The 13,691-nt window shown below is 24.9% G+C and overlaps 1 protein-coding gene across 1 annotated transcript; it reads right to left on the reverse strand.

Moving 5' to 3' along the window:
- Positions 1–1,572: 1,572 nt before the first annotated feature.
- On the reverse strand, positions 1,573–6,327 carry LOC145832243 (arsenite methyltransferase-like). The gene is made up of 8 exons (XM_082939564.1): positions 6,282–6,327; positions 4,679–4,950; positions 3,938–4,074; positions 3,390–3,541; positions 2,984–3,115; positions 2,672–2,787; positions 1,926–2,060; positions 1,573–1,704 (listed from the first exon to the last, which is right to left on the reverse strand). Exons 1-8 carry the CDS (start codon positions 6,325–6,327, stop codon positions 1,630–1,632), a joined length of 1,065 nt encoding a protein of 354 aa, XP_082795690.1. The 3' UTR covers positions 1,573–1,629.
- Between the last annotated feature and the right edge of the window lie 7,364 nt (positions 6,328–13,691).

The raw sequence follows: 13,691 nt of genomic DNA on the forward strand, positions 1-13,691 counted from the left end.
AAACTATTTAAGTTTTAGAAGGGTTTTTCAAAAAAAAAATTTAGTTTTATCACTACAGTTTTATTTAAGTATGTAACAAATAGTTTGTACAAAAAAAATATACTAATTTTGTTTTTAATGAAAAATAGTATTAATTTGAATTGAAATTTATTAGCTATTTTTATTTGAAAATTAAAAGAAAACAAGCTTCAATAAATACACTAGTTGATTTTATTAATGTTATAAAGTAAAGGTAAACGAATTTTATGTATGCACCTCAGAAAATTTTTATAATTTTTGACTACAAATTACCAATACTGTGTCAGCTTAGTTTCAAAAAGTTTTATAAGTTTCACATATTTTGACTTTTAGAAAAATATAATGCAATAGTGTTTTCTTTCTAAACATATCCAAACCTTGTTAAGGAAATAAATATTTTTTGGTTTATATCAAGTATCAAAGTTATCTAGATTGTCATAATTTTTTAAATGTAACAAGTGTTAAAACTTATTTTGATTTAGTTTACTCCGATAAATTGTTAGTCAATTTTATAGTACTATAAAAACCATTTTATTAGGATAATTAGTATAATTACTAAAATAAACTTATCCTAATTGATAGTTCTAGTCGATCAATTAGGATAACTTAAAAAGTTCAATAATAAAAACTATTTTTAGCACGAACTTACTCAAAGTATGCGTATGTAACAAAAGTAATATATTAAAAGTAGTGATCTAAGTGATCCATAAAATTAGTATCCGGCAAGCACCGGTTCCGGATCTTATTATCAAATTAGGATCCAGCCGCATCCTATGAAACTCTCTACTTTCTCTTAATATCTACTGTAAGTTTTAGAACTATTCTTAAATGCACCTAAGACCTTTTTTTTCTCTTCATTACGAACTCTAGAATATCTAGTTTAAGTTTCAAACTTTCCCGTAATTTCTAGTAAAATTTTCAAAAATTTCTCGTAATACTAGGTTAATTTTCAAAACTCCCCTGCTATCATTTTTTTAAAGCACCCTTCAGTGATCTACCTTAACCATGACATTAAAATCCGGCCGCATCCGGATAATATAAAAAAAAAATTAGGATCCGGCTAGATCTGGATTAAAAATTGCATTATCCAGCCAGACTCAAATCCGGATAGTTGAATCACTAATTAAAGTAAGATCAGTTGTACTAGAAAGTTTTTCTTTTCATACTCCTGTCAAGTAAATTTTGACAGCAAGAAAAATCTTTTTTATAACTTGTTTCGTTTTTTAAATAAAAAAAACAACTAACTTTTAAGAAAATTAAAGTAAAAACCTTTAAATTTTAACTAATATTTAAATTTTAACACTATAATATACAGAATTGTTTAGACAAAATACACATAAAATTTTTTTTAATTAGTTTATTAATCTAAAAATTAAATAAACCGTGTACTTAATTACCTATACAACTAAATATATAAAAGTTGTAGCTAACAGTTTTTAAATTTAAAGAAGTTTTAGAAAAGTTTACATAATTTTTTTTTTTTCAATATCTTTTCTTAAATTTTTGCGAGCTGTGTTTTTATAAGTTTTAAATTATTTTTTTCTTTTACATGCATAGTTTTATAAAAAAAACAAAGTATATAACAACAAAACGCAAGTACAGCAACACAGTTTAACAACAACCACCACTATTTGATTCCTCGAACCCATCTTTTGTAATCAACTCGAAGGGATTTTCATATTTCGTCTGCAAAAACAAGTAGAAGTGATATGTTTGACCAGAAATTTTTCGACAATTCATTTTTTTTTTATGAATAAAAGTAGCGTTGAGCATACAATAGAAATAATATTAAAGAATAAATGGTTTAACAACTATAAAGCAGCTACTTTTAATTTTAATAAATGAAATTTTTTAATAATACTTTCTATAAAAACAAGTTTGAAGCAGTATAACATTTAATAAAATACTTTGTAAAATTTAGCACAGCATGGGGCTTTTTCTTCGGTGAAGAAAGAACTATAACGTGATTGGTTGATTATTTCCCACGTCTCTCCGTCTACAAACTTTGCTTCATTGGTTTTGAACTCATGGAAGTAGTCAAACTGTTTGTTTGTAAAAGAATGTAAGTTTTGGTAGTTTACTTTAATCATTAGTTCTAAAACAAATGTAAAATAATTCACTAAAATTATACTTACAAAAACGAATTCAATTAAAGTAGGTTTTTTTTGCTGTTGTTTTATTTCAAATTAAACATTATAATAAAAAGTATTTGTATATTTGATAAAAAATTCTAAATATTAGTAAAGAAAAAACATATAAGTAAAGTTTTTGTTTATCTTAAAAAGGAAATCTTTTTGAAAATATTTAGCTAAAACTGCAAACTTGATATCAGAGATGTTTTGTTTTTTTTTTAAGTTTTTAGTCATTGGTTAAAAAAGTTGTACAAAATGTTGACTGTGTAAACAACCTAAGTACTAATTTTTTTACATCATTATGCTTAAACTACATTTGTTTATTGGTGCCAGTTTTTTTACAATTGCGAAAAATTAATATTGTAAAATATTTATGACATATACTTACTCTTTTTTCTAACACAATTAAACTAACAAACTAACTTGATATTAAAAAATAAACGAGCTTTTTAAAGAGGTTTTAAAAAAAAATCTATCTTAGTTATACAGTTATTCAAAAATAACTAAATTTTTATTTTAACCTTAAAAGAATCTTCGCATCCAATAAGCTTTCCATTGTAAACTATTTTCTTGGAGTTTTCGTTTTTTTCGTCTAGTTTAAACAAACGGTATGTCACTGATGCAAACTTTGCATCCCCTTTAAAACAATTAAACTAACTTTATTTATAAAAAAAGATGTAAGCTTAAAAATGCCATACTTTTAACAGTTTTTGAATATAATTGAATATATTTCTTTTTCCAATAAGGTAAGTTACTTGTTGTTAGAGTTTTTTTTTAATTAACCAGCTTTACGAAAAACTCGAATTACTTTTTTCTTGCAATAACAAACAAACCTAGTATCTTTTTAAACTCTGGTTTGCTCACATTAAATTTGTGACCAGAATGTACCCTTGGAATACTAAATCCGACTTCTTTACAAAGATTGTTGAACTCTTCCCAATTTAAAGCTCCACTAACGCAATCATCTAATTAATTTGTAGTTTATTTAGTTTTAGTTAATTTACAACTATTTTAAATAATAAATTTTACATGTAATTAAACTTTAAAAGAATGGATTTTTTCAAACCTGTCAATTAAGAAATCAAGAATTTTACATTAAACCAAAAGGCAACACTTTATATAAATTATTTAATTTTAAAGGTTAAATTAATCATGAGCCCATAACTTTGATAAAATAAATTTAATGTTTTTTTTTTCAAAAATTAACACTTAAACTGTTAAATCAAAACAAATTCTTACTCCACAGTAGAGTGTGGTTTTTAGCTTCATCGTCCAACACACGATCGCAGTATACGTCTGAGAAGTAGAACTCGCCTCCGTTTTTCAACACTCGATGGCACTCTTGCAACACTTTCCTCTTATCCTTGCACAAATTCAGCACGCAGTTTGAACTGTTTATAAAAGAGAGATTTAAAATAATAATTCATTCATCAATTGAACAATTTTACTGATGTAGTCTTTGCAAAGTTTTAATAGTTATTTAATGATGTAATTGTCTTATGTTGGTTTGTTTAAAAAGGTGTAAAAACTTTAAAATGTTAATTTTTTACAATAAAATAAGTTGTTTAATTTTAAAATGTGTAAACAAAACTATTTATAGTCCAAAAACTGTTTTTATTACAAGTAACAAAAAAAGACTAAACAAAGTAGTAGCAAGTGTATATTACAATGAAAAGCGAAAATAGTTTTTACATATCAACAACAAAAGTTGCAGTGATGGTAAAGAAATCGATTTAAACTTTATCTTAACAAAGTTTTAATATTTAAAAAATGTACTGTAAACAAACATGACAATATCAACAGAGTTGTCTTGTATCCCGGCTGCAGTCAGGTCTTCAATGACTCCCTTTACAAATCTCACGTTAGGTTTTGCAAAGCCAAACACTTTCGTGTGGTGGTCAATGTACTTGTTTGCTACACTAATCTGAATTTATATTTAATGAAAATTTTATAAGTAACAAAATACTAAAAAACTTGTACAAATTAAATCTAATTTGATATAAATTAGTTTTTGGAAAGTTATTTTGGATAAGCAGTAAAAAGATACAGATGCATCTTAAAATATACATTAATAAAGTTTTTTTTTATGATATATAACAGTAAAAAAAATAAAAATTAATACTTTGCAAAAATTTAATTTTTATATGTTAAACTAATTTCAAATTACAAAAACTAAAAAAATTTTATACTAAAGTAATATACGGAACTAATTTAATTGACATTAAGTAATAAAAATATCTATTTTTAACTATAGTGCTAGATATTGATACTCCAAACTTTGAAAGCATTCAAACAACAACAAAAAGATCTAAATTTTTGCTTGTTTTTAAAAATCAATTAGCGTAGCTATAGATATTAAAAAAATAGTTTAAACACAAAACGATTTCTGAAATTACACCACAGCATTCAAACTATGACGCGTACAAATATTATTGACATTAAGTAGTAAAAACATTTGTTTTTAACTGCACTACAACACGTACAAACACATGTAACGTTTAAACAGTCGATATTTTCTCCTGTCAAACCTGCTCTTCGGTCATGTCGATTCCCACCACGCTGCCCTCCTCCCCCACCAGCTTCGACAGGGCGAAGCAGTCCCGCCCGCTCCCGCTGCCCAGGTCCACCACGTGCGTCCCGTCCAAGCAGGTCGGGACCACGATGCCGCACCCGTAGTATTTCGCGACCACCTCGTCGTGCACCAGGGACAGGGCGTGCCTCACGTGCTTGGACGTTTTGGTGGCGGACGGCGTCCGGCACGCGTTGGTGGCCAGATCGTCGGAAGTCTGCAGCTGCTTGCCTGTGTTTGAAAAGCTGCTGTATGATAAAAATTATGGTCTGAATTTTCATTTTTGATGAACATGTTTAGATTCAAAGAATTACAAAAAAGTTTTAGTACAGTTTTTTTTTTTCTAATGATGTGTCATTAACATAAAAATCTCAGAGAAAGTAAAACGGTTTTAGCTACTTTAAATTGTAAAAGACTTTCTTAATAGATTGATAATCAAAAATTTTCTACCAGTGGCGAAGCATGATAATTTTTTTATGGGGTAAAAAAACACATGTATTTAAAAAACTCCTTAGTTTGATTTTTTTTAACTATTTTAAATGTTAAAAGTACTACAGTTACAACCAATCATTTGAAAACAAAATTTTATTTAGAAATATTAGTTTTAACAGTTTTATAACATTATAACAAGTTTTCATTGTTCTTGGGTGAATCATTTGGACTCCAATTTTCCAACCCACGCAACTCCCCCGGTTGCTACTAACAGTAGTCCGCCAATTTAATTTTTAAATGAAAGGATATCTATGCATTCTACTTAATCTTTAAACAAGTGGTTCAACGGTAGGCACCTGTGTACAGTGGTGTGCACAAAAATTCTTTTACTGTGCACCAAAACCTTATTAATGTATAGCAGCGTTTATAAATGACGCTTGTTTAGTATTTTAATGTCGAAAAAAAAGATCATTATAGCTTATTATTTATTAAATGACAAAATAAAAAAGCTCTCAATATTTTTGGTCTAAAGACCTGGGGCACAAAAGAACCTTTCGGTTATCGAGTCGTACAACACTTGGTTACAGTTTAACGTCATTTTCCAGGACTAAACAACACAAGTTTACTGGTACTAGCACGTTTTTTATACTTAAAGACAATCAAAATAGTAGGTTTAAAGAAAATAAATCATAGTGACATTAAGTATTTTTTCAATAACTTACTGTGCACAGCTTTTTAATTCTGTTTTATATTCTCGGGGCTTATTAAGACAGTAAGCTATTTATAGAACGTTATTCATGATTTATTTTGGTTTGCATAAACTTGAACACTTTGAAAAAAGATTATTTTCTTTTTATTTTTAAAGTATAGTTTTATTACTTATGTTTTCGTATTATTCATATCTTTGTAAAAAACTTTTGTATTATCCAACTTTACTATTCAAAACTTTAGTTAGAAGTTAATAAATTTCTTTTATTCTGTAAGAAAAAAAATCTCTACTACTTTTAATGATTATTGTTACTTCTACATACAAAAAAACCTTATTATTACATAGTATTGGTAGTCTTACTAAACTCTTACAAAAAATGCTTTTCTAAACTCTCGTAATAAAAAAATATTAAACAATATACCGTAATAATCTTTGACATCATTTAAAATATTTTCTTCTTTAGACATCCTTTTGTGTATTTAACTACTTTAAAAGTCTAAAACTAGAAGCTTTTAATTATTTTTGTTAGCCTCTGAAGACTTGAAAAGCTATAAATAAATAAAAATAATTGTTCATTCATCGCTTAATTTTATTTTTTAATCCATTATAAAATAGAAGCAAAAATAAGAGTAAATGAACTACTAAAATACTTGAAAACAACACTGATAAAGTAGGATGAAAATGTTCACTGACTAAACATCGTAGTGTATTTAAAAATGTTTGTTTGCTTTGTCACAGTTTATGTTTGCTCTTTAACGTACACAACTTTGTGAAAATTCTGATAATTCTATTTTAGTTCTTGGAACTTGATTACGTATATTGTAAAATGTTTCGAGTACTATTATAATTAGTTTTATCTATAAATCATTAAAAAGTCTTATCAAAAATTTTATAAATGGGATCGACTTCATTTAAAACGCTTTTTTGTAGCAATTTTAACTAAACATTTTTTTTTTACTTTGAAGCACTTTTTGTAGTCGTGTTATTATTAAATAAAAGTAAAACTTTGACAGCTCAGATTAAAGTTTTATATTAAACTATTTTTTTAAGTAAGATAACGAAACTAAACATAGAAAACTTACTTTACTTCTACTAAAAAGTGTGAACAAAATAAAACATTATAATAAAAATTTATAAACATTTTTTAACTGCTTGTAATTAAAATAAAGAATTTACTTAGTTTTATAACTTTTTGATAGTTATTACAAAATGAGAGCATAAGAAACAAATGCAAAATTATCTAAAAAAGCAAAAGTTAAATTTTATTATTTTTTTTTCGTTAACTAAAAGTTTACTTTTAAATAGGGATTAATATTAATGGGACAAGAAAATTACACAGTTGTAACTTGCTTTTGCCCAGAAACGTTTATGGTTACAAAAGGAAGATTTTAAGTTTGATGTTTTTAACCATTAAAATGATAACAACTTAGTTATTAAAAACTGTACTACACCTTTGAAGGTTAATAACTTTTTTTGTAAGTTCAAAAATTGTTTACGATTTTAGGAATATATTAGTTTTTTTTTCAAATTGATAAGTTAGAAATAATGTGTTTAATAGTATAAAGCTTTTAGATTTCTAACTACTTATAAATAAGCTGTTATACTTAGTAATTTATAAGTAAAAAACATAACTGAAATGATGGAATAATTTTAAATTAAAAAAAAGATTGCTAAATTTTTATTTATATAAGTTAAAAAACGGTTATAAATGACTTACAAATGTTTGTACTTTAAATATATATCTTTAAGTTTCTGTAAATATTTCCAAATTAAGTAGTCTAAGTATTGAATGTGAAACTTTAAGTATTTTTAGTTTGAATTGTTGACTTTAGTCTTAAAAAATAAAACTGTCAGAATTTTTATATTTATACAGTGGAGGCGTGTCTAAGCTTTTATTAGTGAGTTGGATTAGTACATTTTGTTTTCTGTTAAAAAATAGATTATTTTTTGTAGATAATTTTAATAAAAAGCTTTTTAAGTTAATTAAGTATCTACTCAAACGTTTAACCTTTTGTTTGCTATGATGTAAAAAATATTTATAATGCTTACCTTTAATTATTCATTAGTTTTTAATCATATAACTACATTTTCACTTTATTTTTCTGAAAAAAAAGTGTCTCACTCAGTTAGCTAATAAGTATAAAGTAACAAATCTGAAAAAAAACATTCAAGTAATGTAGAATGTTGTGCTAGTAGACATTAACAATTGGCTAAAGTTTGATTATAAAAGAAAACAGACTAAAAATCTAAAACAAGTACAAAAATAATAAGGTTTATAAATCTTTCAGATACTTTTATAAACTAACATAGTCAAAAATTTAAAGATAAAAAATATTATAAGTTAGAGAAAACAATTAAAATAGTAAAAAACTAAACAACTAGCATTTTTAAATTTGTAGAATGTGTTAATAAATATTACTACAACCATTTTAGTTCAGATTTTATTTATAACTGACAACCCCTAACAGAGTGAAACATTGTTTCTCGCTTTAAATCTTATCAAATAAAAACTCGAAAACTTGTCTCCTTATGTCTACATAAGTTGAAAATTATTACTCAATTTTGTGCTAAAAGTATAATATTAAATTAATATTATGACAGTTAACTTTTTAGTTTGTTAGTTTTGTGTTTTCCGAAACTACACATATGTATATAAAACTTACTTTAATTTAAAATTTAATTATGGTTTATTAGTAAGCAAGATTAAAACTTTTGCTTTTTAAGAAAAACCTAATTCAATTGATTTAGAAAATATCTTAATGATTGTTTTTAGTCTTTAATTTTAAAAATGAGTGTTCCTCTTATTTCAAAAATGAGTAGAAGTTTAAATGCACAAATAATATTACAAAACAAAATACATTAAACACAACTTTAACTTATGACTGAATCGCACTCAAATACGTATGCTAATAAATATCACTTTTAAAAACAAAAGCAAATAAGTCATCTTAACAGCTTTTTTTTTAATACGCCTCTTAGACTTATTAAAAAAGTTTATTGAATTAAGTACAATGCTTTGTTAAATTTCCACCAACTCATCACAGGGAAGCCATTAAACAACGGCGTTGCAGGAAACCGCTAGAAGCAGACCATGGTTAGGTCCGGCCCAAGCTCCAGAAGATGGTGCCGTCGATCGTCCAGAACCCTCGACGGTTGCATTTTGAACAAGACCAGTCAGCAGAACCTTGAACATTTTCGAATTTATAAAAAAACGTTGATTGTAATTAGTAATACGTTTAATGATCAAACTAAGCCAGCCGATTTTTTTTGCAAGAATAATTTATTTTTGAGACTTTTGTAATCTTATAACAAAATACAGTTGTTCATAATAAATTTACATAATAATTAATTCTGTGCTTAAAGTAGTTTCTTCAATAGTCAATTGCACAAAACCAAAAAGAATTTTTAACATTATCAACTACTCCGAATCCGAACCTTAAAAACTTTGTTTGTTTACAGCTTACACCAGTACAAACAGTTATTGATTTTAAATGAACTTTTATAAAAGTAGATCTAGTAAGAAAAATGTTGTGTTTAACACAACAAAGCAAAAAACAATATCTTTAAAAAACTTCTATTACATACAATTTCTATATATTTAAAAATATATAACTTTAATAACTTTAGTTCTTGTAATTCAGATAACACTTTTTTGGTGACAATATCAAAACACATGATTTAGCCTAAACTGCTTTTTTTTTCCTTTGAAAATAATCTTAAACACTTTTTGTTATTAGCAGTAAACATCATCGTGCATTAAGACATTTTTCCTTATAAACCTTACAAAATACAAAATTACTACCTATAAGTTATAAGCTAAAGATATATATTTCATCTAACATTTAAAATGTTAATAATTTAACTACAGCTTTTCAAATATATTTTTCTTAAACTTTAAGTTTTTCTGTGTCAAATACTTTATACTTGAAGTTCATAATTGAAATGTGTTAAACAGTCAAATTGTCATCCAAAAATTTTATTTCTTAAAATTTAGCTTACTCTATTTTAGTGTTTTTCATCTATTTATAAAAAAAATGAATTTGATCGTTCCATTCTATTTTGGAAGTTTTTAATGTAAGCAATACCAGTATTGATTGTAATATAAAATTAATTTTAGTATAACGAATTTAAATTTCACTAGAAAACTCAAAACAAAAAAAAAAGTATACATTTTTCTAATAAAAATGCTGTTCCAAGGAAAATACAAGTTATTTTATCAATTTTTTATACAACAATTTACTTTAATAGTGTAACAATTTGTTTTAAAATTAATCTATTTAGTACTTTTTAAAAGTTTTAAAACTATTTCAAATAGTTAAAACTATGAGCCTAAGTTGATCTACTACTTTGAAATTTTATAGTTTTCTAAAAATTATATTTTTTTGGTAAATAACAGTTTGTTTTAATAACAGTACAAAAGGTATTTGTTTGTTAAATGTTTTTTAAATATTGTAATCATGGTAAAAAATCTTAGTTATTTCTTCTGGAACAATTTTAACACATAATAACCTTTCATGATAATTTAAAGTATTAAATAATTTTTATTAATCTTACTCATAGCTTGTAATTAGTTTTTAATGAAAATTAATGAAGTTTTTGACAATTAAAAGTAACTTACCAGTTTTCTATCACAATACTTAACAAAAAATTATAAAAACTGTGTGATTTTTTTAAATCTAATTAAAAACTTTGTTTATAAGTTTTTAAAATGTTTATAATAATTATTTTTATACCACAGTTTTAACAATAAAATATTCATTATAAGAACTTATGTGCAATAAATTATTTTAGTTCTTTTAGATCTTTTAGAAGGACACAAAAAGCTTAGAGTCCAGCTAAAGTGAAGTACAAAACTAAATACAAAAGCTCTTGTTAAAGAACAAAGCATCTAATCATCATTTAAGTGACTCCAAGCAAACTACTTTATTTAATTGTAGATTAATATTGCCGTTGCACCTATGTAACAAAGATATGTGTTTCTAAACAAAACTTTTACATAAATTAAAAGTATATATTGTTTATTGAACGATTAAAAAAGCGCTTAAAAAGTTTGGGCTAAGGAACTGGTGTACTAAGGAACTTTTCCGTTATCAAGTCGTACACTACATGCTTTTAAAATTTCTTACGAATTAAATAAACAAATTTTTTAATATAAACTTTTAAATCTTAAGAAATAAAAAAATCAATAAAATGAAAGAAAAGAGATTAAATAAAAATTAAATAAGTTATATCTGCAATTATTTTTTTTAATGTTTTCAAAAATTTGTCTAATAACTAAAAAACGAGTATACAGCCTTAGCCTAAAAAGATAAAAAAACAAAGGTATAGAAAATTCGTAGAATTAAAAATTAATTTTAACTTAACTTGTAAAACGAAATAAATAATACTAATAGCAAACATTAAAATAATTAAAAGATATGTCACAACTAATTTAAATAAGGTAAAATTTAAATAAGCTTAAGTATTTTTACAGTAAATCTTATCAATATTTTTTGCTAATAGTTTAATTTTTTACATTTTATTTGATAATTTGATTGAAATAGGTAAACAAATTTTTACTTTATGTATACGTTAAGGTATAGAGTTTTTGTTTAAAAATGTTTTGTAAAGGAAAGGAAACAGCAGTCAGAATAGATAAAGGATTTTCATTTAATAACAAAAACTGCTTGGTTTGTGCAAGATCGTTTAAAAAGAATAAAATAATTTTAGTGCCATTTTGTTAAAAGGCATTTTTAATTTATCAGGGTTGCTACCAGACATGGTATTAAAGCAGTGTGTTTGATGTAAAAAAATCCCCGGCAATAGGACTTAAATTAAAAAAAATGTTTATAATCTAAATGCATTGTCAGATGTTTTTTATTAAAAAACACACTTTTTTGCCATATCTGACCTTTAGTGTGTGCAAAAAAATATGCAACTAAAACTGAGAAGCCCAAAATAACTTTATACTAGTTTCTCAGTTTTAGCAGCATAATAAAAAAAAATTATCGAAATAAGCATGTTTTAAATTCTAAGAAATTTTAAGAAGATTCTTAATTACTTAATTAAATTTAAAAATTTTTTAACCAATTTTTGACCTAGCTAAATCTTCTTATTTAAAGACTATAACTAAAATGCTAAAAATAACCAGTATTCCAATAGTTATTAAGATTAAAAAACAAAAAGGAATATTATACGGTTAATATTAATAACTTAGGAATGTTAAAGAATATGTATAAGTTTTTTTTACGAAATGGTAATTAAAATCAAAAGAAGTCAAAGTATTTTACTTTTTCTTTAGGCTCTAAGTTCTAACACGGACTAATAAATCCTACTAAAAAAGAATCTAGCTAAATAAGTTTTAATTTGTATTTATTTAGCTATTAAATTTTGTAAAAAGTATGATTAAGGGTAAACGGACAACACCTTAAAAGGTATCCAAGTGGTGTGCGACTCGGTAACTTAAAGGTTTTTTCGTGCATCAGGTCTTGCGACCAAACATTTGTCGACCAATAAACAATGTATTTAAGAACATAATTTAATGAAATACTTAAACGTTTAAATTATTTAGTAAAGAAGTCTTTTTAGAATGATTTTTGTAAAGTGTTGATTTTTTCCTAAACTGTTCTATTTGAAGTAGTGCTTATTTTTTGTTTTAACCTTTAATATATATATATATATATATAGTATATGTATCTTTGTTTAGTACAGTGCTTTGTATTTTGAATTTAACTGGCTGATGATCAAAGCTTTATGAAAAATTAAAGCTTTGTGAAACATGTTCCAGAATTTTTAAAATCGCCATTTGAATAAATTATTTAAAAGCCCTTCAAGTGGGCTCAGTTGAAAGTGTTTACGTTTAAACATTAACCTTATTATATATATATATATGTACAGTTTTCTAAAGATTGATTTTCGTTAATGTAATTGACTTTTATCTCAACTCATGTTAATTTAAATTTTGAATTAGAAAACACAATTTATTTACATTTGCCTTAAGTAAATATTTAACATAAACATATTGATAAGCCAATAGAAATTGGTTAGACTACTAAACTAAATGATAATCTTTTGGCTGTTTTATTTTATTCTAAACACTATAAAGAAAATTAAGAATCTTTTTGTCAAAAATTTAAGCTTTAGGATTTATCAGTTGAATTTTTGAACATCAGTTAAATGAAAACATCAGTGAAAATTTAAACTAGACTATCCATATGATCTATGCTTGAAGAATATTATAAAAGAACAAAAATACACTCTCTTAATTTAATGTTAGAAAATAGAAACCCATAACATATATACAAAAAATAGTTAACAAATACCTATTTTTTTGGACATGAATTTTATTGTAATAAAAACTTACCATTTCTATAAACCTATTTAGTTTTTAGACTTTAAAATTTATTTTGTTTAGCTTTAAACCTGTACTGAAAACACAGAATTCCTAATCACAGCTTTGAAAAATCTGAGTTGATGTTTCAAGATTAAAATCCAGTAGTCCACAGATGTAATACCATAAAAAAAGGTAAATAAATAAAAATGTACTAAACAAAGATAATGAACAGGTTTTTTATGACTGTCAGGCAAAATCAGTATTTTATGGAGATACTGGCAAAATTTTAGTTTTTGTCATTTCCAAAGTTTGAAAACATCTGAATTTATTAAAATATGAGAATACAACTTCCTTTGAACAGATTATTGACTTGTGAATTTATTTCTATACTTGCGAAATTTCAGGCTAAGTTTAACTTAAATTATACTTGAAAAATTTTAATGCACTTACATACACTGAGTTAAGCAGTTTACAAATTCAATAAAAATTTTATTTTTAATCTAGTTATATTAATCTAAG

This window comes from Thalia democratica, chromosome 3 (assembly GCF_965202585.1).
Source record: "Thalia democratica chromosome 3, ktThaDemo2.hap1.1, whole genome shotgun sequence".
NCBI lineage: Eukaryota > Metazoa > Chordata > Thaliacea > Salpida > Salpidae > Thalia > Thalia democratica.